The sequence below is a fragment of the Schistocerca americana genome, chromosome 1, assembly GCF_021461395.2.
Source record: "Schistocerca americana isolate TAMUIC-IGC-003095 chromosome 1, iqSchAmer2.1, whole genome shotgun sequence".
Taxonomy (NCBI): domain Eukaryota; kingdom Metazoa; phylum Arthropoda; class Insecta; order Orthoptera; family Acrididae; genus Schistocerca; species Schistocerca americana.
The window spans coordinates 406375142-406400040 of record NC_060119.1 but is presented as its reverse complement, the minus strand read 5'-3'; the positions used below and the strand labels follow the sequence as shown (position 1 = coordinate 406400040).

The following is a 24899-nucleotide window of genomic DNA, read 5'->3' as shown; positions in this document are numbered from 1 at the left end:
AAAAACAGTGAAAACTGCCAGATTACATCACCTAAGATGTTTGTTTTCCACCTGCAGCCAATATCTGCATAGCATGGTGAAGCCATGCTAATGCAGTGGCTTCTAGCATATAGAGTGATAAACAGAAGCTTATTTGGTAGCTTGTTCCAAAGTACGGCTGATATTATTGGTGTATAGCAAATTGAGTGACCTCAGCTTCCACGTAGGTTTAATTTATACCTTGTACACCCTTCACTACTGTGTGTTAATTTTACTTACAGCAGTTCTGCTCAGAGCCTGTCGATAGAATTTGGAACATATCATGCCTCTACTGAATGCAGCCAAAGTAGGCTGCTCCATTTGCTATGTGCTCCACCACAATTAACAGGATGTTTTCAGTGAACAGTTGTGTGATGGCTTGTTCATCTTTGTTGCAGTCCTCAATGGTGTTTAATGCATTTTGATGGCAGACAGAGTGTTAGAAATGTAACACTGAAGTCACAAGAGGCTCAACTTTATTTTGTATTCATCGGTATAAAGTGTGAAGGATAACTTGCACGTGTATACACGCTTTCATGAAACCTGCTGTGTTTACATTACAGCAAGCAACAAGTTCAAAGTGCAAATGGCCTACATTGGCTATACTGCAGAAGGCTCGACTTTGACTACTCAGCACAATGAACAAGGAAAAGTTGATAAGCAATACATAATAGGTCACTGTGCTCGCATCACCAGAGAGTATGGTGTACTGCCATTGGCTACAGAAAGACAACCCTGCCCCACCCCACACACACACACACACACACACACACACACACACACACACACATGTTAAACCCTGTTTCTGTTGGAAACATTGCTTCCTGCAGGGTTTCACATCTGTTTCAGAACTTGTTTCTTATCTCTGTTTGTGTGTCTACATGGGCAGCAAACATTTCTCAGTGTATTTGCATCATGTGCAACGCTACTTGTTGAATTGTTTTCAGATTGTCTGTCACATCATGTCTAGAGATGAGGAAACTGTAATATGTGTTGCATTATTAATACTTGAAGGTTCACACAAACAAAATGAAAGATGTTGTCATTGTTCTTTCATTTTTTATTTATTTATTGTGACTTGTGGCCTGAAGACCATAAGTATCTCTCAGAGTTTTGTAGTTGTACAGAATAAGGTTGCGTTTTTCAAAGAATTTATTTAAAACTACTGCATTATTTTGATGGAGAGTTTGTATAGCAGTTGGTAATGGTTGATAACATCAGATTAGTTACATGAAATCGATTTGTTGGTTTGCATAGTCATTATCTTTGATGATGAGCAAAAACAAACTCTAGAGAAACTTGCTACATATGGGAACTGATTATGGGAGACAGCTCTAGTTTCTGTAATTTCACTCAGATATCATCTAACAGTTGTGAATTTCTGGCAAATATGGTATCACCATTTCTTAAAAACTAGAAATTTCAGGAAAGCAGCTACAACCAGACTTGCTATTTGTTGTAGTTTTTTTGCAGTGGAGGATTTATTCCAGAGCCTTGAGTATTTACTTCACATTTTGAAGCATGCTACGACAAATTACCCTATTTTCTTTTCTACGTCTTTTTTAGTATTCTGCCAAACGTAGCAGCAGTTTTCTGCAGAGCATTTTGTGTTTTATTACTATTCTTGTTCTGCTTGCTTCATATATTCCACAAGCAGCCCTCAGCCTGGTACAAAAATTACAACTCGACAGTCTGCTGCCTTTTCCACTGCATTCCCTCCCCCGAACCCCCCAGAAAAACTTAATACAACAGGGGAAAACAAAACACCCAACAACTCTATACAATAGATGTCACAGTGTGTTATATAAACATACACTTGCGCCACGCAGTGTTGATATGCAGTAGCTGGCCTGAAACATTGCTTCCTTTGACCTGTACTGACACTGCTGTGAATAGATGTTTCCATGTATCAGAACATATTTTGAAAGATCTTTCCAAATGTTGTCCACATAAAATAGCCAGAAACATGTTTCGAGCTTGGTGCTTATGCAGCTTTAGATTCTGACAATTTTCACTATATTTTGTAGTTTTTTATTTAAGTCACCATTTTCATCAATTTTTGCTTTTTTTCTGGGTGAGCGCAAAATAAAGATCTGACGTTTAACTTGTGGTCGTATCATGTTGGGAAAAACATGATTACCTTGTACCCAGATACCAATCTCAATTTTTTTTTACAACTTTTTGCTTTCTGTTATACATCTTTGATTTTTTAAGAACTGATGAAATTCATTACTCACAGTAGACTCTCTAAAAGCAATATTTAAAATGCAAACTCCTGATTCAAGTATCAACAATATAAGCAAAAGATAAAGGTGATATGTTGAGTTTCTGACAAGCACAACGAAAAACCAGTTACGTGTTTAGCTTTCAGCCAAAGACTTCTTTCAGAAGAGGAAGCACAAAACACGCGCACAGCCACACACACACACACACACACACACACACACACACACACACACACACACACATTCATTCATCCATTCATTCATTCACAGAAGCAAGCACACCTCAGACACATGTGTTTGTCCAGTGGTCATGTATGCATGTGCTCGCTTGAGTGAATGAATGTGTATGTGTGTGTGTGTGTGTGTGTGTGTGTGTGTGTGTGTGTTTTATAATACTTTGCTGCACTTTAGTCCATTCTTATAGAGAAAATAATGCAAATTCTCTGATCTATTTTTAAACCAAATAAATAATCGCTGATATTGCCGAAACATATGCAGCCTTTTTGACAGCTGACAACAGTCTAAATATTCATTGTGGCTTACACTGTACAGATACTTTTCAGACATCTTTATCAATACAAAAATGATAAAGATGTATGGAAATGATAGATTGTTACTCATCATACAATGGAGATGTTGAGTTGCAGACATGTCACACACACGTGTTTGTATGTTGTCTTTCAGAAGGCCTTTTGGCCAAAAGCTTACTGTTTAGCAGTCTTTTGGTTCTGCCAGTCTGCAACTCAAGTTCTCCACTGTATGGTGAGTCTATCTGTTTCATAATATATTTATTATTCCATCCTGTATTTTCCATTATTTGATAAAAAATGTATGATTCCCACTAATACAAGATTCAAAATAACAGAATTCCCATCACTTTTTGAACACACCTCATATGTGCAATATCATGAGAAGCCTCAAACTTCTGTGCCAAGAGATATCTGTTGTATCAAGTAGAAAAAATCTGTTAGTTAGTTAAAGCCACTCAGAAATTTCTTAGTTATTACTATTATTTTGTAACATCCCAGTATCAACAATATAAATTTGAGCAGTGATCAAGCATTAGGACTAACACTCACAACACTAAAATTGTGAAATGTAGCCATGTGGCAATCAACAGGAATATTAGAACCAATGCTGCTTCATAAAAGTTCTTCAAACTTGTCCAATTGCTGTGAAACTAAAATTCTTACGATGTAGATCATAGCCTTTCAGCATAATGGCATCAGGTGATAAATGCTTCTGTTGAAGACACTCTTAAGCAGATCTCTTCTTGGCTATTTAGCCATTACTCCAAATTTTTATTTCTTCATTTACATGTACATACATACTTCCCAAGCCACCATATGGTGTATTGACAGATTAGCCTACCTTGTACCATTAACTAGTCATTCCTTTTCCTGTTCCACTCATAAATGGAGGGAGAGAAAAATGACTGGCTATATGCTGCCGTATGAGCCCTAATTTCTCTTATATCGTCATTGTGGTCCTTATGTGAAATGTACACTGATGGCAGCCACAAATACTGGTTCTGTAAATCTTCTCAGTATTGCACTAGTCATGTGCTGGGCGAACCTACAGGTAACAAATCTAACAGCATGCCTCTTGAACTGTTTGCATGTCTTCCTTTAATCCAACCTAGGGGGCTGAGCAAGTGATTGGCAGTAAACCCAAGCTAAGTGCAGGACCAGTGCTGACAAGTAATCTCTGTAAAACCAAATTGGGATTCCATCCAGACCTGGCATTGTATTTGTTTCTAATCTTTTCAGTTCCTTCTCAAAGCCATGAATGCCTGCTACTGTGTCCTCATACAGGAATCTGTGTGACTACCAAACAGTTGTATGTCCTTATGATTCTTCTCTGTGTGTGTGTGTGTGTGTGTGTGTGTGTGTGTGTGGTTTTTTTAAATGTGAAGTTTAAAACTTAAAGCTTTAATTTTCCTCTTGCTCTCTTCTTTCAATTTTCCCCTTGTTTTCTTCTTTTGCTGTAGCAATCTCGTTGATGAGTGACTGAATAGAAGCTTTTGACCCACTTGGTGATTTTACATAGAACCAGACTTTTCTCAGACAGTTGACAAGGTCTTTCACTAAGATATGGTGGAAGTTGTTACATGCTTCACACACCCATTGTTCTATAGATGCCTGAATCTCTAATAAGTTTTGCCTGTCAACATATCCACTTTTTTTCTTTTTATAACCGAGAGTGAAACAATCTCTGCTCCCTCTGTTTTTTCTGAATCTTGTTATTAAACCATGGTGGGTTTTTCCCATCCTTAGTCCCCTTACTTCGCAAGTACCTCTCCAAAGTGTGGTTTATATTCAGTTTAAACTTATCCCATAATTCCTCTGTATCTGTTGTATTGGAACTAAATGATGTCCATTCATGGTCTTAGTAGGAGGCTTATCTTCTTTTAGCAACATAAAAACTCTCCAAGCCCCCAGGATGGATTTATTAACTGTGGTAACCATCATGATATTGTATTTGAACATAAATTTCATTGTTGTTGTCTCAGATTAATAATTGATAATGTACTTGCTGGCTGGATTTGAGTTGAATGTAAGCTGATTTCTCTGGTTGATCTGGCTCATTTATGGAAAACTGAGATGGGCAGTTTGGAATTCCTCAACCAACATATTTTATTTTCTAGTCACAGGCTGTTTAGTTGGATGTAACTATTTTATTTTTGGGTTTGCTTGGTAGTTATTTGATGATTTAACATAGTGTGATGGTTAACATAGTGTGTATATTTTGTGGTGGGTTAATTAGTCGGCAACATTGTATTTAGACAACATTAAAAGTCAAATATGGCAGTTATCATCAGTTGGCAGTAGTGATCTTCTTGTTTGTAGCAAAACTTTCAATTGAATTGTTCTCTGTATCCTTGAGGCAGTGCTTGCAAACAAGTTTATTGCTGCACAGTAAACTAGTTTTATGTGTACTGGCACTATGACATTTTTATATCTTTGTAGATGTTTGTTTTGTTAGACAGTCCAGTATTCTGCATTTACTTAAGTGCCAGTAACAGAATAAATTTTTTGACACTGTAGGTTTTGCACCTTTTCACTTGAAGACTCCATCTTACTGCATCTGGACTGGAAAGTTCAAGTAGGTAGGTCGGTCAGCCTTCTGTTTCCATTAGAAGTTTGTGATACATTTAGATACAAAAATATTCAGTAGCTATATTGTTAGTGTGCGTCAGAAGGATAAGAAATTCAGAGAAGAAGAAAATTGTTTAAAATCTGCTATCGTATGACAGCACATGAATAAAGAATATAAATTTTTAATAGTGAAGAATGTATGAAATTGGCTTTAGACTGATATGACAAAAATCATGGTATAGCAATATACACATATACAGATGGTGGCAATATTGTGTACAGAAGGTATAAAAGGGCAGTGCATTGGCGGAGCTGTCAGCTATACTTGGTGATTCATGTGGAAAGATTTCCATTGTGATTATGGCCGCATGATGGAAATTAACAGACTTTGAATGCAGAATGGTAGTTGGAGATAGATGCATGGGATATTCCATTTTGGAAATCGTTAAGGAATTCAATATTCTGAGATGCATAGTGTCAAGAGTGTGCCAAGAATACCAAATTTTAGGCATTGCTTCTCACCACAGATGACACAGTGGCTGACGACCTTCGCTTAATGACTGAGAGCAGCAGCATTTGTGAAATAACTGCAGAAATCAATGTGGCACTAACAATGAATGTATCTGTAAGGACAGTGTGACAAAATTCTGCAATATTGGGCTATGGCAGCAGATAACCAACATGAGTGCCTTTGCTAACAGCAAGACTTTGCGCGCAGTGCCACTCCTGAGCTCATGACAATATCGTTTGGCACATAATGACTCTAAAACGTGGCCTGGTCAGATGAATCCCAATTTCAGTTGGTAAGAGCTGGTAGTAGGGTTAAAGTGTGGCACAGTCCCTTCAAAGCCATGGACCCAAGTTATCAATAAGGCACTGTGCATGCTGGTGGTGGCCCCATAATGGTGTGGGCTGTGTTCACATGGAATGGACTGAGATCTCTGATCCAGCTGAACCAATTATTGACTGAAAATGGTTATGTTTGGCTACTTGGAGACCATTTTCAGCCACTCATGGAAATGCACCATGTTAGCAGTCCACAGCAGTCCATGAACAAAATCCTGCACTGCCAACACTTTTGCAATTACGGACGTCTATAGAGGAAGCATGGCTCAGTATTTTTGCAGAGGACCTGCAACAACTTGGTGAGTCGGTGCCGTGTTAAGTTGCTGCACTACGCTGGGTGAACGAGGTCCAACACAATATTAGGAGGTATCCCGTGACTTTTGTCATCTCAGTGTATATTTAGCAAGATGTAAATAGATTTTATTTTATGGGAGACTGCTGAAACTGTTAGAAGGGTATGGAAAGGTGTGACAGATAGCAATTGAATTTAAAGTAACAGGAATATTGTTAGCTTTTACAAGGAAATCAGGAAAAATAAATTATGAGTGATGGATACTGCTAAATCTACAGAGAAACAACCAACTGGTTTTGCCAACTTAGTTATTATGGAAACTACAATAAACCACCAACAGTAACACACTCTTCAAAACAATAGGGATCCCTCCTGCAGAGCAAGCAAATAATTACTGATTCCTACAATCAGAGTGCCCTTAGACTCTGTACCTGTACAAATGTCCCACGTCGAAGTTGGCTGCTAGCAGCTGGTAGATAGCATACCATGCCAGAAGCAACGTAGCGCAATTGTTGTGGAAGAGAGGATGGTCAAGGTGGCACACTGCTGGACCAGCCAATCTTCTCCATACTCAGCAAGTCAAGACCTGCCTGTTGAATGGCTGGGCGCTGGCTTATCTAGCCCAGGGTGGTAAGATATTTCTGGGACTACTTGCATACGCATAATCACCAGGAAATAGTTTTTAGATTGTCACGCCCCCTTCCTCTGCTGCTGGTTGCTGCCCTCTGAAGGATGTTGACTCCACCTACATGTTCAGTGTCAACTGTGATACTTGGTTGTAAACATTTTTGCATTTGCCAGACTTCGCACCGGAGTCGGCAACCCGCATCACTGGTCTGTCTGCTGTGTCGTCGCTGCAGTAGGTGTCTGTGGCGACTGCAGCAGATAGACTTTTCTGTGTAACAAGGGGGAAAATTTTGACCCTGACCTGTTATATTATGGGAGAACATTTTACTGAACTTGTGGTGCAATAATTGTCATTTCCTTTGGGTGAGGTGTAAGGGGATCTTTTTAAAAACAACTGCTACACAACTGAAGGTAAAGCTGCTCTTTTGCTGAAGGTTGATTTGAACAGGACAGTGCTTTATTATGTACAGTCCTGTTGCCTCTGAGATACTTGTGTCTTCTTCTGACTTTGCAACAGTTTATCATGCATTCCATACCACAGTGAAATTTTGCCATTTTCATATTAGCTATTCGTAGCCGAAGATGAAAGAAGAAATAAGTATAAAAAAAAAATCCCAGGACTGGCATGGATTCAAACCCTGGACCTTCAATTTTGAAGTGTAGATCTTACCACATTGACTTGTGAGCCACACCTCTTTCTTTTATATGAACATATTTTGTCATCACAAGTGCTGTAGTATACTCAGAGAAAGAGCTTCTTTAAGTAGAACATAGAGTACACCACAACAAACACTGTAAAGTCTTCTGAAATTTTCCCGGTGTATTTCTTCTTCTAATAATTTCCGGGTATGCAGCCGGATCCCGTCGACATTCTGCCACGATATTTCGGCCCAGAGACATCTGGCCATCATCAGGTGAGTACACAACTACTGAAGAGCCCAGGTGCAGTCGCGGTATTTATGCCGAATCTCGCACATGCGAAATGTACTGGTATCCTACAGCGCATGCGTCAGGTGTTGACATGCGTGGCATAGCCGAGTTGTACGTGCTGCCCTCGGTGGCGAAAATAAAAGATTATTTAGTCATTGAGTATCGAATGACGCTGTCGATTCTGCTGTGACTGTATAATTTTAATAACAGGATTCCAATTTTTATCCAGCTGAAAGCCGTTGTCACGATTTATAAGATTATCAGCAAGACGTATTTCCACTGATTCCTTGATTACAGAATCCCAAAATCCGGAAACCGGAGCTAAAATTTTTGTTCCATTGTATTCCATTGAATGTCCCAATTAAATACAGTGCTCTGCTACTGCCGATTTTGACGGTTGCTGCATACGGGTGTATCTTTCATGTTCTGTACATCGTTCATGTACAGTTCTTGTCATCTGGCCAATATATGCAGAGTCACATTCACAGGGAATTTTGTAGACACCTGCTTTCTTCAGTTGTAAATCGTCTTTAACGGATCCAACCAGGGCCCGGTTCTTTGCTGGTTTACGGAAGATAACCTTGATTTTATTTTTTCTTCAGTAATCGGCCTATTTTCGATGACACATTCCCGGCGTTTGGAAGGAACGCAGTTGATTTAAAGTCGTCATCAGCGTCCTCAGTGCGTTGCTTCTTGTTATGCCAGTTGCGCATGGCCTTCCTTATTTGGCGTGAAGTGCAGCCATTCTCTTTAAAAACCTTCCCCAAGTGTTCTAATTCTGCGTGGACATTTTCATCATCCGATATTACATGCGCTCGATGTATTAAGGTACTGAGAAAACCGGCTGTTTGTGCTGGATGATGGCAGCTTGACGCCTGGAGATACAGATATGTGTGAGTCGGTTTCCTGTACACAGAATGTCCTAATGACCCATCATTTTTACGGCGTACTAGCACATTTAGAAATGGTAAAGTGGCATCTTTTTCAATCTCCATCGTGAATTTGATGTTCTCATGTAATGAGTTTAAGTGATGAAGGAATTTCTCCAGTTCCTGTTTGCCATGAGGCCATACAGCAAGAGTATCATCTACGTACCGCCAGAAGACCGTAGGCTTTAAAACAGCAGACTCGAGTGCTTTCTTCTCAAAGTCCTCCATAAAGAGATTAGCGACCACAGGGGACAAAGGGCTCCCCATGGCGATGCCGTCTGTTTGTTCAAAGAATTCGTCATTGAATAAAAAGTACGTTGAGGAGAGTATATGTTCAAACAAGGCCATCATTTCTGCACTGAATAATTTACCAATAAGATGTAACGATTCCATTAAAGGGACTTTGGTAAAAAGTGAGACCACATCAAAGCTGACTAATAAATCTGAGCTGCTAAGCTTAACTTCCTTTAAGCGACTGACAAAATCCTCGGAATTACGTATATGGTGGCGACACTTACCCACATGCGGCTTTAGTAGTGAGGCCAGATATTTTGCTGTAGAATAGGTCGCAGCACCAATATTACTCACTATTAATCGTAGTGGGGCACCATCCTTGTATATCTTAGGAAGACCGTAGAGTCTTGGTGGTACTGCATTGTGTGGTCTCAATCTCTTGATAACTTGTTCAGGTAGAGAACAGTCGTTCAAAATGGTAGCAGTTTTCCTTGATATTCGGCTTGTTGGGTCCTTTTCAATTCTGCGGTACGTAGAATCATTTAGCTGACAATATATCTTCTCGTTGTAGGCTTCTCGTGTCAGAAGAACTGTGGCGTTACCCTTATCCGCAGGCAGTACGACTGTGCTAGTATCTTCTCTGAGGCTGCGGAGAGCAGCTCTTTCAGCTGGCGAGATGTTACTCCGTTGTGGCGCACATTTCAGCAACGTTTGGCAAGATTCACGTCGAATTTCGTCTGCTGAATCCACAGGGATACGTCTAATGGAACTGATGAAATCCGTTAAAGGCAGTGAAGTGTAGGACCGAAGTTTAAACCTTTCGCAAGCACTGACATTGTCGCATCGTCAAAAAATTTCTCCGGCTCCGGAGCTAAAATCTCTGGACGATCCGTGGTGAACCTCACATACCGCAGAATTGAAAAGCACATGTAATATCGGATGATGAAAACGTCCTCGCAGAATTAGAACACTTGGGGAAGGTTTTTAAAGAGAATGGCTCCACTTCACGCCAAATAAGGAAGGCCATGCGCAACTGGCATAACAAGAAGCAACGCACTGAGGACGCTGATGATGACTTTAAATCAACTGCATTCCTTCCATACGCCGGGAATGTGTCGTCGAAAATAGGCCGATTACTGTACAAAAATAAAATCGAGGTTATCGTCTGTCTACCAGCAAAGAACCGGGCCCTGGTTGGATCCGTTAAAGACAATTTACAACTGAAGAAAGCAGGTGTCTACAAAATTCCCTGTGAATGTGGCTCTGCATATATTGGCCAGACAACAAGAACTGTCCATGAACGATGTACAGAACATGAAAGATACACCCGTCTGCAGCAACCGTCAAAATCGGCAGTAGCAGAGCACTGTATTTAATTGGGACATTCAATGGAATACAATGGAACAAAAATTTTAGCTCTGGTTTCCGGATTTTGGGATTTCGTAATCAAGGAATCAGTGGAAATACGTCTTGCCGATAATGTTATAAATCGTGACAACGGCTTTCAGCTGGATAAAAATTGGAATCCTGTTATTAAAATTATACAGGCACAGCGGAATCGGCAGCGTCATTCGATACTCAATGACTAAATGATCTTTTATTTTCACCACCGAGGGCAGCACGTACAACTCGGCTATGCCACGCATGTCAACACCTGACACATGCGCTGTAGGATGCCAGTACATTTCGCATGCGCGAGATTCAACATAAATACCGCGACTGCACCTGGGCTCTTCAGTAGTTGTGTACTCACCTGATGATGGCCGGACGTCTCTGGGCCGAAATATCGTGGCAGAATGTCGACGGGATCCGGCTGCATACCCGGAAATTATTAGAAGAGTGTAAAGTCTGTTCACCCATTTCTCTCAGATGAACATGAATATTTCTACTTTTATTCAATGATACATATTTAAGCACATTTTGCATTAATTGGCCAACTCTCCTCTGGTCAAATGACCACCTGTTCCATTTGCTTGCGCCCATCTCTAACTCATCCCTTTCTAAGTTAATTCCAGTGATAACCAGAGAGGGCATACTATGTGGGAAGTCCAACTTACTCACTGAATAACAGATCTGCTGACCAACTGTAATACAGTTAAATGTGGCAGCTCTACATCCTATAAAAATATTTTCACTTTTTGCATATCAAACCATTTTCCCTTAATGACTCCCACATGTACTTTTGTTTTGTTCTCTAGTTTCCAGGTATCCTTATTCCTCTTCCTTGAAACTGTCACTTCTGATTGGGCAGTGTCATGTCATTCACTGATCACAATGAAAAATTGATCTGCGCATGATGTGAGCCTGTGAAGTCTGAATTGTTTTAACATGACACATCTGGAGAGTGAAGTAATTCTCAGTTTCAGATGTTTAAAATGGTAATTATTTTATTACTTCAGTGATCCCATACATGAACAGTAACTACTGTTGCCATCTGGCTGCTATTGAGCATTTATATATGAACACAGGTGGAGAGGTACGATCCACGAACTGGCCAGTGGACTTCTGTTTTACCAATGCTTACAAGGCGTTGTCGGCTTGGAGTAGCAACACTAAATGGAAAGCTTTATGTGTGCGGTGGCTATGATGGCTCAACATTTCTGCAGTCAGTGGAAATGTATGATCCCATTTTGAATCAGTAAGTGACCTAAACATATTTCTTTAAATATATCATACATAATGTATTAAATGGCTGCAATATATTTAATATGAGGTATTATAGAAATATATGTAGTGTTTAGAAGTTAAATGAATAGTAGTGTGCTTTATTTGTAGTCACTATTGAAAAAGCAGTAGTTTTGCCTGCTATCGTAAGTCACTGTTTTACCTTTGCTTATCAGTCTCTTTCACTGTTGGACTTCATATTTATTTATTTATTTATTTACTAGCTTTTTACCTGCAGTTTTTCTCACCTTTATAAATATAAATTGCACTATCATATGCCTGATCTCTCCCCTAATCTAAATTCCTCCTCCTATTTATCTCTTCCCTCTTCCATCTGATTCAACATTCTCTGTCCCTCTTCCACCTGCCTCCTCACACTCTCTTCCTTTTTCATCTGCCCTCTACCAGCCTCCTACACCTCCTCATCCCCCCCCCCCCCACTTTCACAGTCTATCTTCTCTCTCTCTCTCTCTCTCTCTCTCTCTCTCTCTCTCTCTCTCTCTCTCTCTCTCTCTCTGTTTTCTCCTCCCATTTCCCTCTATCTCTCTCTGTTTTCTCCTCCCATTTCCCTCTATCTCCTCCACCCACTCTCTGACCATCTCCTCCCCCCGCTCTCTGACCGCCTCCTCTCCCCACTCTCTCTCACCATCCCACCACCTCTCCCTGTACATCTCCTCTCCCCGTCTAACCTCTCCCCATCCGTCTTGTCCTCCTCCTCTCTGTCCATCCTATCCTTCCTCCTCCCTGTCCATGTTCTCCCCCTCCCTTCTCTCTGTTCATCCCCCATCTCATCCTCTTTCTTTGTGTTCATCCCCTCTTTCTGTCCATGTTTTCTTCCCCCTCCAACTCTGTCCATCTCCTCCTCTATTCTCTTTGTCCACCTTCTGCCCTCTCTCTTCCATCACCCCCTCCTCTCCCCATACTCTGTCCATCTCATCCTCCATCATTTACTGTTCGTCTCCTAACCCTTCTCTATGCTCATCCATTCTGATTTTACCTGCACAACACCAGAGTTGTTCAGGGTACCTCCCAAGTTGTGCATGGTAGCCTAGATGTGATGCATTACCAACCCTTCTCACACCTATCCCCCACCCCCATGGGAGCTAGGTGGTTATTACCCTCACAGTGCTTCTTTTCAGATAATAAGCATTACATGTGCCAAGTTTAATTGAAAATGATAAAGTGGTTCAGGAGTAGGGGTTGAATGTACCCACACTCACACATATATCCATTGTTATGTATAAAACTAGCCTTTTAGTGTGTCTTTGCCAGCATATGAACACATCACATGTATTGCACACATCCTCCTTGCCCCTTTTGTCTTATCATCTCCTCCTCCTCCTCTTCCTCTCCCTCCCCCTCCCCCTCCCACCCATCCATTCTCTCTGACCTCCTCCTTCTTCTTCTGCCCCATCTCTCTTTCAGTCTCCTTCTTCCCACATTTCCCTGTCCATTTCCTTTCTCTCTATGCCTGTCCATCTTCTCTCTGTCCATCTCCTTCATCTTCCTGTCTTTGTCCATCTCCTCCTCCCCTTCTCTCTGTCCGTCTCCTCCATTCCATTCCATCTTTCTGTCCACCACCTCCACCTCCTATTACCCCTCTCTCTACCCATCTGCTCACATTGCCTCTGTCCATCTCCTTTGCCTCTATGTATGTCCGTGTCCTTCCATATTTCTATGTCCATCTCCATCTCCCTCTTTCTGACCAATTCCTCCTCTCCTACTCCTTGCACATGTCCTCCTCCCCTCTCTCTGGCCTCCTCCTTCTCCCCACTCTCTCTGTCCATCATCCCCCCCTCCCTCTCATGATCTCTTCCCCCCTTTCCATCATTCCCCCCTCCCTCTCATGATCTCTTCCCCCCTTTCCATCATTCCCCCCTCCCTCTCATTATCTCTTCCCCCCATTCCATCTCTCCTTTTCCATCTCCTCTCCCCCTCCCCCTCCCTCCCCCATCCACCTCCTCTCCCTCTCCATCTCCTCCCCCTTTCCCTCTCCATTTCCTTCTCCTCTCCTTCTCCCTCTCCATCTCCATCTCCTCCCCCTTTCCCTGTCCATTTCCTTCTCCTCTCCTTCTCCCTCTCCATCTCCATCTCCTCCCCCTTTCCCTGTCCATTTCCTTCTCCTCTCCTTCTTCATTTTCCTCCTGTGTACTAATCATTTCCATGTTCCACTGCTGCCTGCACCTCTCCCCCCTCTATCTAGTTCTCCCCCTCTTTCTGACCATTCTCCTCCTCCCCATCCCCTCTGTCCACCTGCTCCTCCTCACTCTCTCTGTCCATTTCCTCCTCCTCAACTGTGTCCGTCCATATCCACCTCCTGCTCCCCCTCTTACTCCATGTCCTCCTCCCAATTTCTCTGTCCATTTCCTATGTTACCCAGTTTTCACTCCCACCCCCACCCCAATATATCAGCAATAAATGAATAGTGGAAAAGGAAAAGATTCTAATTGCCAAATCTCATATTTGTCAGGAGAATCTCTTTGTACATAATATATTTGTATCCAATAAATGGAAAAGGTATTATGAAACCACGGAATTATGCTGTCCACCTCATCACTGCAGAAATAATGAAGCAAATGAGAAAATAAATAATTGATTAAGAATGTTGCAAGTGCCATGTCAGGAAACTGACTGGTTGTAAGTGCAAGCAAATAAAGTATTCTTTTTCCCCGAGTGCCTCTAACACAGATGCAAGATGTTTTGTTTGTGATAATAAAAGTACAGAAATACAGCAACAATATTTTAACAAGTAGAACTATAGCCAACAAAAAACCATTTCACATTTCTTTTAAATTAGTGACAAGAAAATAACTTACTCAAACAATGGAAAATCTATGGTGGAATGTAACAATATTATGAAAAGGATAATTGCTACTCACTAGCAGTCTGTGGCAGCTGAAGCCACACCTTATCTGTCTGTAGTCGTGTGCATGAGAGTTGCGTCTGCATGTCTGTCTGTGTGTGTGTGTGTGTGTGTGTGTGTGTGTGTGTGTGTGTTTGACAAAGGCCTTGTGGGCTGAAAGATTATTTTGTGACAGTCTTTTTGTTGTGCCTATCGGCGGCTCAGCATCTCCACTATTTGGTGAGTAACAAGTATCCTTTTCATAATATTGTTGAAAATAACTTATTTAAATTCAAGAATAAGTCTCTCAGTATCGACTTTCCTTTCTTACACAGCTCCATTCCTGAGATGCTGCAAAATTTACTGTTTAACTGCTCCTGCTTCTGAGGAAGAAATGGCAACATTGTCAGTGGGTTTTTCTGTTTTGCAACTTATAAGTGTGGCTGGTCTTTCAGATAAAGTGCAGCATGACATACATCTGCCAGGAATATGATCACATATTTCTGTTGTTATCTTTCAGAATAAGAATTTTTATGTAGCTATTTGAAGTGACAAGTATGAGAGACTTTCGTCATACTGCGTTTGGAGCTCTTATACACCTGCTCTGACAACAGTGTTTTACAGGATCTATATCATCAAATATGCCAGCTGTATACATTGGAATTGCATGAAAGAGGTTGATAGCTTTAATGGACTCAATAGTCTTGTGCAAATCTTGTGTGGAACAAAGACCTTGCTTACTATTTTCAGTTCTCTATAATATCAAGATTTTCCGTAGCCGCTCGAAAAGCTGTGCCCACTTACCAAAAACTTGTATGTTATCTCTTAAAACCATCCAAGGTGAAATAGAGGAAAACTTGCTGCATGGGACTTGAAACTACATTGGAAACCACTGCTTAGTACAAAAAGCATGCACCGGTAGTAATGAACATTTGGAAAATTTTCTCCGTGATTTGTCATTTGGAACAAGTCCATAGATGTAACAGAGTACCCAGAACACAATAGCAATGAAAAAACACTTTGCAAGAAAAATGGCACTTAGATGATTTTCCATTTTCGCTCTTCAGATGCTTGAAGAGAGTACAGATGATTATTATAAATATTTACTCATATAGGATAATGATAAGTCATATGTAGAATACTTTCAAAAAGTACTATTTTTGCAAACACTTTTCCATTGTTGTAATTTTTGGATGAATAAAGACATAATACTTAAATTCGAAACATGTATAATAAAAATTACAGTCATAGAAATACACTCCTGGAAATTGAAATAAGAACACCGTGAATTCATTGTCCCAGGAAGGGGAAACTTTATTGACACATTCCTGGGGTCAGATACATCACATGATCACACTGACAGAACCACAGGCACATAGACACAGGCAACAGAGCATGCACAATGTCGGCACTAGTACAGTGTATATCCACCTTTCGCAGCAATGCAGGCTGCTATTCTCCCATGGAGACGATCGTAGAGATGCTGGATGTAGTCCTGTGGAACGGCTTGCCATGCCATTTCCACCTGGCGCCTCAGTTGGACCAGCGTTCGTGCTGGACGTGCAGACCGCGTGAGACGACGCTTCATCCAGTCCCAAACATGCTCAATGGGGGACAGATCCGGAGATCTTGCTGGCCAGGGTAGATGACGTACACCTTCTAGAGCACGTTGGGTGGCACGGGATACATGCGGACGTGCATTGTCCTGTTGGAACAGCAAGTTCCCTTGCCGGTCTAGGAATGGTAGAACGATGGGTTCGATGACGGTTTGGATGTACCGTGCACTATTCAGTGTCCCCTCGACGATCACCAGTGGTGTACGGCCAGTGTAGGAGATCGCTCCCCACACCATGATGCCGGGTGTTGGCCCTGTGTGCCTCGGTCGTATGCAGTCGTGATTGCGGCGCTCACCTGCACGGCGCCAAACACGCATACGACCATCATTGGCACCTAGGCAGAAGCGACTCTCATCGCTGAAGACGACACGTCTCCATTCGTCCCTCCATTCACGCCTGTCGCGACACCACTGGAGGCGGGCTGCACGATGTTGGGGCGTGAGCGGAAGACGGCCTAACGATGTGCGGGACCGCAGCCCAGCTTCATGGAGACGGTTGCGAATGGTCCTCGCCGATACCCCAGGAGCAGCAGTGTCCCTAATTTGCTGGGAAGTGGCGGTGCGGTCCCCTACGGCACTGCGTAGGATCCTACGGTCTTGGCGTGCATCCGTGCGTCGCTGCGGTCCGGTCCCAGGTCGACGGGCACGTGCACCTTCCGCCGACCACTGGCGACAACATCGATGTACTGTGGAGACCTCACGCCCCACGTGTTGAGCAATTCGGCGGTACGTCCACCCGGCCTCCCGCATGCCCACTATACGCCCTCGCTCAAAGTCCGTCAACTGCACATACGGTTCACGTCCACGCTGTCGCGGCATGCTACCAGTGTTAAAGACTGCGATGGAGCTCCGTATGCCACGGCAAACTGGCTGACACTGACGGCGGTGGTGCACAAATGCTGCGCAGCTAGCGCCATTCGACGGCCAACACCGCGGTTCCTGGTGTGTCCGCTGTGCCGTGCGTGTGATCATTGCTTGTACAGCCCTCTCGCAGTGTCCGGAGCAAGTATGGTGGGTCTGACACACCGGTGTGAATGTGTTCTTTTTTCCATTTCCAGGAGTGTATATAGTGGTCCTTCATAATGAGTGAATAACACATGTATAATAAAAATTACAGCCATAGAAATACGTAGTGGTCCTTCTTAATGAATGAATAACTGATATAAATACAGCGTGCATTGTGCACTTAGAGTCATTTAAGTTCTCTGACAATCTTTCATGATTTTTCTAACTGTGCATCAATATGATGATGGAAAATTATTGCTAGACTACAAACAGTGATGAATAACAATTTCTGTTGCTTGAGTTTAGGCACACAATAGTGCAGTTAGTGGTGACCAGAAACAGACAGCCATTCAGCAGATGGAAGAGGTGTGTGAATAGGTACATGAACTGTGAGTGTTCATTTGGAAAGGGTGAGGGAGAAGCGTCACAGTAAGGTTTTATTCTACCGCTTATGGCTTGTTATGTCTTGCATCAAACTGACAACAGAAATAATGGATTTTGCAGTTCATGTGTAAATTAGCATTATTTTAAGGAAGAATTTCTGACTGAAATTGTAGTCTCACTGTAATATGTGTATTTCTAGTTCTGCTGCCTCCCTAGTAAGTAATAGCTACAGTAGCAAGGACAACACACAAAACATTGCCTTCAAAAATACCATTGTCCAATGAATATCTGTGTGAGTGGGGACTGCTATCTCTAAATCTGAGATATCAGTCACTTTAGAACAATACAGTATAAAGAGGGGAAGATTGTGGAAATCTCGTTCATATAACTTCCAGAGCAAGAGGCTGTTGCAGCATCAATAGATTACAATTAAAAAATGTTGCTGTAAAATGCTGACTAGAAAAATTCTCCTGAACCATCATTGGCACAACATCCCGTTGAGAATGAGGTCATTAAGGATAGATTACAAGCTCAGATTGTTTCAAGGATGGGGAAGGAAATCGGTTGAGTCCTTTCAAATGCACCATCCCAGCCTTTGCCTGGAGCAACTTAGGGAAATTATGAAAAACCTAAATCAGAGTGTTTGGACCTGGATTTGAACTATCATCTTCTTCGACTAGAATGTACTGTGCTAACCTTTGCACCACCTCGCTCGGTACCCTACAGATAGTGTGGATCATGATCTCTATGGATTTGCCTATTCATCTGGCGAGGTTCACTTACGAAAGAGCAAGATTAGGGTTAAATGTTCTGGTAATGAAGTCATTAGAGATTGAGCACAAGCTGGGATTGGTGAAGGAAATCACAGTGTCCGCTGAAAGAAAACGTCTCAACATTTGCCTTACTTGATTTTGGGACACCATAGAAAAACTAAATCTGGATGACTGCACATTGGATTAAACATAGTTCACCACCTCTTTGAGACACTGCATTTGAGTAAGATCATGATGATCTCCATCCAGTAGTCATAATTTATCTGTCAAACTATATTCTGTTCAAATTTGGAAAGATGTCTTTCTCAGAACCAGGATTTAGGTGTTCTAACATACTATACTGCAATCTGATCCATTGCTATTCTATGAGTTACCGGTAATACCAATAAAGTTGTGCAGGGTGTATATGACCCGGGACAACCGGGAGATCTGGGAAAAACCCAGGAATTATTTCATGCGGGAAAAAACATGGGAATTTTTTAGAAGTACAGGAATTTTTCATTGTTTTAGTTTTCATTTAAATTTTTGTAATTTTGACTGGTAAGAACCAATACTCTAACAAAGGATATTACTGTATCTCACTACTGCAGAATAATACTGCAGCAATAAAACATGAAGAAGAGGTGGAGGGGAAAAACCTCAAGTTACAATGCGCTGTATACAACAACGAAACACAGTGCTCATACAAGTGCCTGCCAACAACAAAATGTGACTCTGATGCGCATGACGTCACTACAATTTACATTAGATTTGTATGATCAGTTGCAAGCGAGCTCATCCATATGCGCAGTTGAGTCGCATATGAGTAGTACCTTGTTCCACTTCTGGCTATAGAAGTGGGGCTGTTCACTGTATAAGCAGTAGCAGCAACCAACCAGATGCTACCTGGAAAAAGTTTACCGGCACATCTGTCAGATTCACACCTCGCGACAGGCCTGGGTCTAGGCAGGGGCGGGGATGGGGATGGGATTCATGAGTAAAAAAGCCTTGTTTCACAAAGTGCCAAGCATGCAGCGCACGTTACTCTATTGATGATTCATATGATTTTGAAATGCATCCATATTGGTATTTGAACATTTTTGCTCACATTCTAAGTTGGTTTCTAAATGAATCATTAGTTGATTGTTGAATCCGTGCCTTCTAGAAATCTAGAAATAAACTTTCCTGCAGACAAAAGGAGACGTGGCTATATAAGCTGAGCGGAATAAAACTGAATGGGTGAATGCCAATCACTGTTTGTTTCTGTGGTCAACTGGGTTTTTGAATCATCACCGTTGTTATAATTACCAATGAAATACGTAGATTCAGACTACCAGAGTGGAAATAAGTGATCAAAAGAAACAACAGGTTAGAAAGATTACGTATTATCTTCTCGGTGTATCCAAGAAAATGAAATTTTGATAGATAATTTTTGGCCAGACCGCTACACTAGTAAGGATCAGTTGTACAGTACCCAGCTAGCAGCCGCTGAAGTTCTATTCTGGGAGTAGTGTGGAAAATATGTTGTATGAACACATAATAACGCCTAACTGGAGAATAAACATGGGATAACTAAGCCGGTGATTGTGGCAGGGTTACTGGAATTAACCGAAGAATAAGTTTTGATACTGGCAAGAATAGTTACAGAATTAGTGATGACAAGATTGTTTGTTAGGATGAGGAAGGAGAAGAAACGGGTTCATCACACAAATTATGTAAGAATATGATGATTCCAAATTTATAAAATAATTTCGTACTACTACTTTTTGACCTCATGCTTGAGAAGCTGGAGCGTATGAATGAAATCTGAAACTATTTCCTAACATAAAGCTTTTTGCTTGTAATAGGCCTAATATGCATTTGATATTGGTACTTCATGAATTATATTCTGTCATGTTATAAAAATGATCATTTGTGTCAAAATAGTGTCATTTATTTGGTGTGTGTTAAAGTGCTGCAATATTAGACAGGCCTATTTCATTTATCTAGCAGACAGTGGCAAAATACACCTAATCAGATCGAGAAATCACACCAGTCTTGGGTACTATTTGTATTAACAGGTTTTTCAGTATTTGAAGAAGACATTTTGTTTTTTCATGTAGCAGAACGTTTGACGAACTTTAATGAGGTAATGCAGAAAGGAAGGCATGCCATGTAAAGCTGTAGCAAGATTAGAGAGAAAACAATGCTAGGACATGAGTATTGAAGAATTATGTACTATTTTGTCGTTACTGGTTTTATGTATCCTGTATGTAATTTTATGTCACACGAAACAGCAACTTATTAGCTAATAGACAATAAAGAGTCCAAATTTCCTGAAGAGTTCTTGTTCTTCCGGTTACAAATAATCCCATCCAGTATTAATCATGAGATTTTTTTGAAGAGGAGCAGTCCTGCCAACTGGGAGCAGGAGAGGTACCACAGGACATTTTAATTTCCACTGTCCTGAATATAGTTTGATGGCATCCATTACAAAATATACACTTAGAATTCCACAGAGCGAAATAGTGACGTGCGATAGAAGAAGGCTGTGTGAAGAGGTGTGGCAGTGCACCATTGCACGCTGAAGACCAAGTAACATGCCTTAAATTTTCTTGAACACATATGTGTTGTGTATAAAACTCTTCAGAAAGATGTTTACTACAAAATGAACATATTTTTGAAATTTTTTACATCCTACCTCAAATGCTCACGGGAGTGTGTGTGTGTGGGAGGGGGGTGTTTAATACCACACGGTTGGCTAGTTTCAACAGTGTGCTGCATTTCAAGTGCACATTTTCATCTTCTAACATGTGTGGCATTATGCCATAATAAAGAACCAAACATGAAATAATACAGTAGTGGTACTCCAAGAAAATTTACATCCAAACCTGGACATACGAATGTGCACTTTAAGATGAATTATGCATTTTGGTATGGTTCACGAAATTCCGATGCCCTTGGGGTATCTAATGCCTTGTTTCTTTTATGACTTAATGTAATATCTTTTAATGTTTAACACATACGGACATATGGACTTCCTGCGTCATCATATCTGTGCGAGCGTGACGATGCCTGTTATCTGCCGCTCTCTGGCAACTACTGAAACGAACCTATTTCTAATAGGTTGCGGAAAAATTTTGCGAATGGTGGTTTGAAAAGTGTTACTTTCAAAGTAAATTTGCTTTCATACAAGATGAGCTGTGTGCAAGAATGTACGATGAATTTCTTAAATCACAGAGTGTCTGACTCTCATTTAAAAATCAACTCCTCGAGGATGGCCATTTAGGAGAATTTCGAGCCCAGAAGATCAGACATTTATGTCATTATTAAAAATTTTACCGACACATTTGTATGATGTATCTTAAAGTGTAACATGTGCAAAAAAGATCGACATTATATGTGAAAGCTTAGCTTCTCCTGCAGCTTATTAATCTTAGAGACCAATATTACATGTTAAAGCTTTGCTTTCCATGTAGCAACACTGTGTATATTAATTTAAACCATTAACTTTTTGTATTTGTGTGTTCGTGCTACTTAACAGTAATGTTGCTATTGGCTGACTACATCACATGTCGTAGGCTCTAAATATCTGCTGTCATTGTCTGATGAGATCACATGACATGAGGTATGACTGGCTTACAAAAGAGCAGCGCTATCTTGATTTCAATACTTCGGAAAGTAACATGCCGTGTTTCGCAGAATTCAAATTTATACTTTCATAATACGAAAATATGCTGCATAGGTGTGTGTGTTTTTTTTTATAAAGTGCAGGGAAATTCTACGCCGGTGTATAAAACCATAACCATTCAAAGGATTGATAAGTTTTACAGTTCCGAGGAAAAGTACACTGTCACTTAACATGGAAAAAGTGTATTTTCACCCAGGGGAAAGTTTATTTTTAACCAGGAAATCCAGGATTTTTTTCCCTTGTCTGCTTGTACACCTTGTTGTGCCACACACACACTTACGAGCCATTGAACTAAAGACATGTACCAAGTGGTGTGCAGCAACCCACTTTTGCCCTGAAGATGGCAGCAGTGTATGTTGGGATGTGACACTAAAACCACTGTGGAGCAATCTTCATCCATGACCACTGACTGTCGTTTGTAATTCGAGAACATTGGTAAGACCGGTGCTTAGGTGTGCATATATCACTCTGTCTAGTGTCAGATGTGCTCAGCAGGCTAAAGATTTTCCTCAAACCATTCTGACATTAGAATTGAGATGGTGGTGTACTGTGTGCAGGACACCGGTGGCGAACAGATGTACTTGACTGAACAGTAGGTCTTTGTTTCATCCACCAATGGGAGATGATGGCAGTTGCAGCAGGAGCCCCACTTCATGTGGTGTTAATAAATTGCGAATGGAATACCATTACTGTCTGTCTTCGATGCCATTTTATGTGGTTTTCAGTGTCGTGGGCCTCTATCATCAGTATGTGCACAAAATGTACCACGATTCATATGGCAGTCGATGTATTTTCAGTCGTTTGGCTATTTGGTGTTTCAGCAGCAGTGCTAATCTCATTGTCCTATAAAAGCCACTGACAGAAGTAACAAGGTTGCTGGCTTCTGTACAGCATATTGAGGAAGTGGCTCTTAATGATATGGCTAATCACTAGATATTGTTGTCATGGTCTAAATTGACAAATAATTTGCTTCAGTACGACTCACCTGCCCACCTGTTACAATGTTTAATAGTTGTCAGATACTACAGACATCAACATGTGGCCCTTGGCAGCTGGCTCCAATGGCTGTAGTTACCCTCTAAGTGAGGTACTCATTGTACACCACTGACACAATGGGAATGAGTGTCCACGTTGACCACCCAATGTACAGAATGAAATGCACCAATATTGCATGTTCTTCACATCCTATAATTGATTACTGTTCTAGTGACCACTTACAAAGTCTGATGCCATTAGAGTTGTCTAACACACTGAACTGTTACATTTGTCTTGATGACATTATAACAGTGTCCCTCACACAACAGCTAAATCTAATTCAGTTGCATCTATCACACACTATTCTTAGCTCAAATGGAATAAACTGTTATAAAAGAAAAAAAAAGTTGACAGTTGTAGTAAAAAAAGCAAATATTCTGAATGATCACAGCAAGTTTTCAGCAAACCAGCACCAACATACACAATCTTGAGAGAGAGAGAGAGAGAGAGAGAGAGCAATATTCTAAGAGGTTAAATACCAAACATAAAATCATTATTGGAAAACTGAGGGCTCTGTAAAAAATAAACCAAAAGATGAGGTAGTAGTAATGTAAATGTGAGCTCAAATTTTCAGAACATAATCGCAATCTTTTTAACATGCAACTTGCCGCTCACTCCAAGAAGCTCCCTTAACTGTAACTCTCTCCGTTGCTGTGATTCGCTCATACCTACCCAGCCACTCCCACTTGCCCATCCTCATTCACTCATTCAACCCAACTCATTGTCATTTTCTCTTTGTGTGTCTCTGTCACTGTCTTATGTCTCTCAGTCACAATCTCCTTCATTCTGACCTACTACTTCTAGTACTACTGCTACTGTCTCTTCTCACTGTCGCCCCTGGCTCCCCTTGCTTTCTCATACTGCTACTATCTCATTCACTCCTTCCCATGCTGCATTATCTTCTCATTGTCACTAACTCTCTCTTCCTTATTGTCATTGTCATAGACTCAGTCTCTCATTATCGCTGGGTTTCACCCACTTCCACTTTCTCCTTCTATTTATTTCTCTCTCATTGTTACTGTCTTCTTTGCTCTTTTCCTATCACTGTCAGCTATGTTCCACTGCCACTGTGTCCCTCTCCTCCTATCATACTGCCCATGTCTCTTTCACTCTTTCTATACCATAACCACTGTTCTACTAACTTCCATGCTGGAATATCAGCGGTGTAAGGAATACATAGATTGCCACTTACAGTAAAGATGATAAGTTAAAATGGAGACAGGTACAACTAAAAGACACACACACATTAGCTTTCAGTCACAACCTTCGTCAGAAAAACTCTCTCTCTCTCTCTCTCTCTCTCTCTCTCTCTCTCTCTCTCTCCACAAGCAAGCACACCACATGTGCACACATGACTGCCATTGGCATTCTGATCCAAGCTGCCAGAGGTGGCAGTCATGTGTGCGTGAGGTGTGCTTGCTTGTGCGAGTACATGTGTGTGGGTGTCTTTTTCTGATGAGGGCTATGGACGAAAGATGACATGTAAGTGTCCTCTAGTTGTGCCTTTCTGCAACTTAACATGTCATATTTATGGTAAGAGTAATTTATCTTTGCCTTACATTGTTGATCTTCCAGTACTTATTACTTGACCATCTCTTCCCCACTGCCACTGTCTCCTCTCTGAGCACAAAAATGTCTCCTCCTCTCTGAGCAGAAAAAAAAGCACGAATATGTTAGCATGCTAAATTTTTGGAAATATTTTTAAAGATGCTAAAAATGGTAGAATATGATGT

At 41.2% G+C, this 24899-nt stretch overlaps 1 protein-coding gene across 2 annotated transcripts in view; it reads left to right on the top strand.

Moving 5' to 3' along the window:
• Nucleotides 1-24899, top strand: part of LOC124601951 (kelch-like protein 18) — a 171048-nt gene that overhangs the window by 136425 nt on the left and 9724 nt on the right. Inside the window, exons 9-10 of one of the 2 annotated variants that reach the window (XM_047136285.1) lie at nt 11668-11837; nt 15041-15177. In XM_047136285.1, the coding sequence (XP_046992241.1) occupies nt 11668-11837; nt 15041-15092 (222 nt within the window). In that variant the 3' untranslated portion in view covers nt 15093-15177. Of the gene's footprint in view, nt 1-11667; nt 11838-15040; nt 15178-24899 lie in introns of those variants that run through there. The other variant, XM_047136284.1, reaches the window with a different exon arrangement.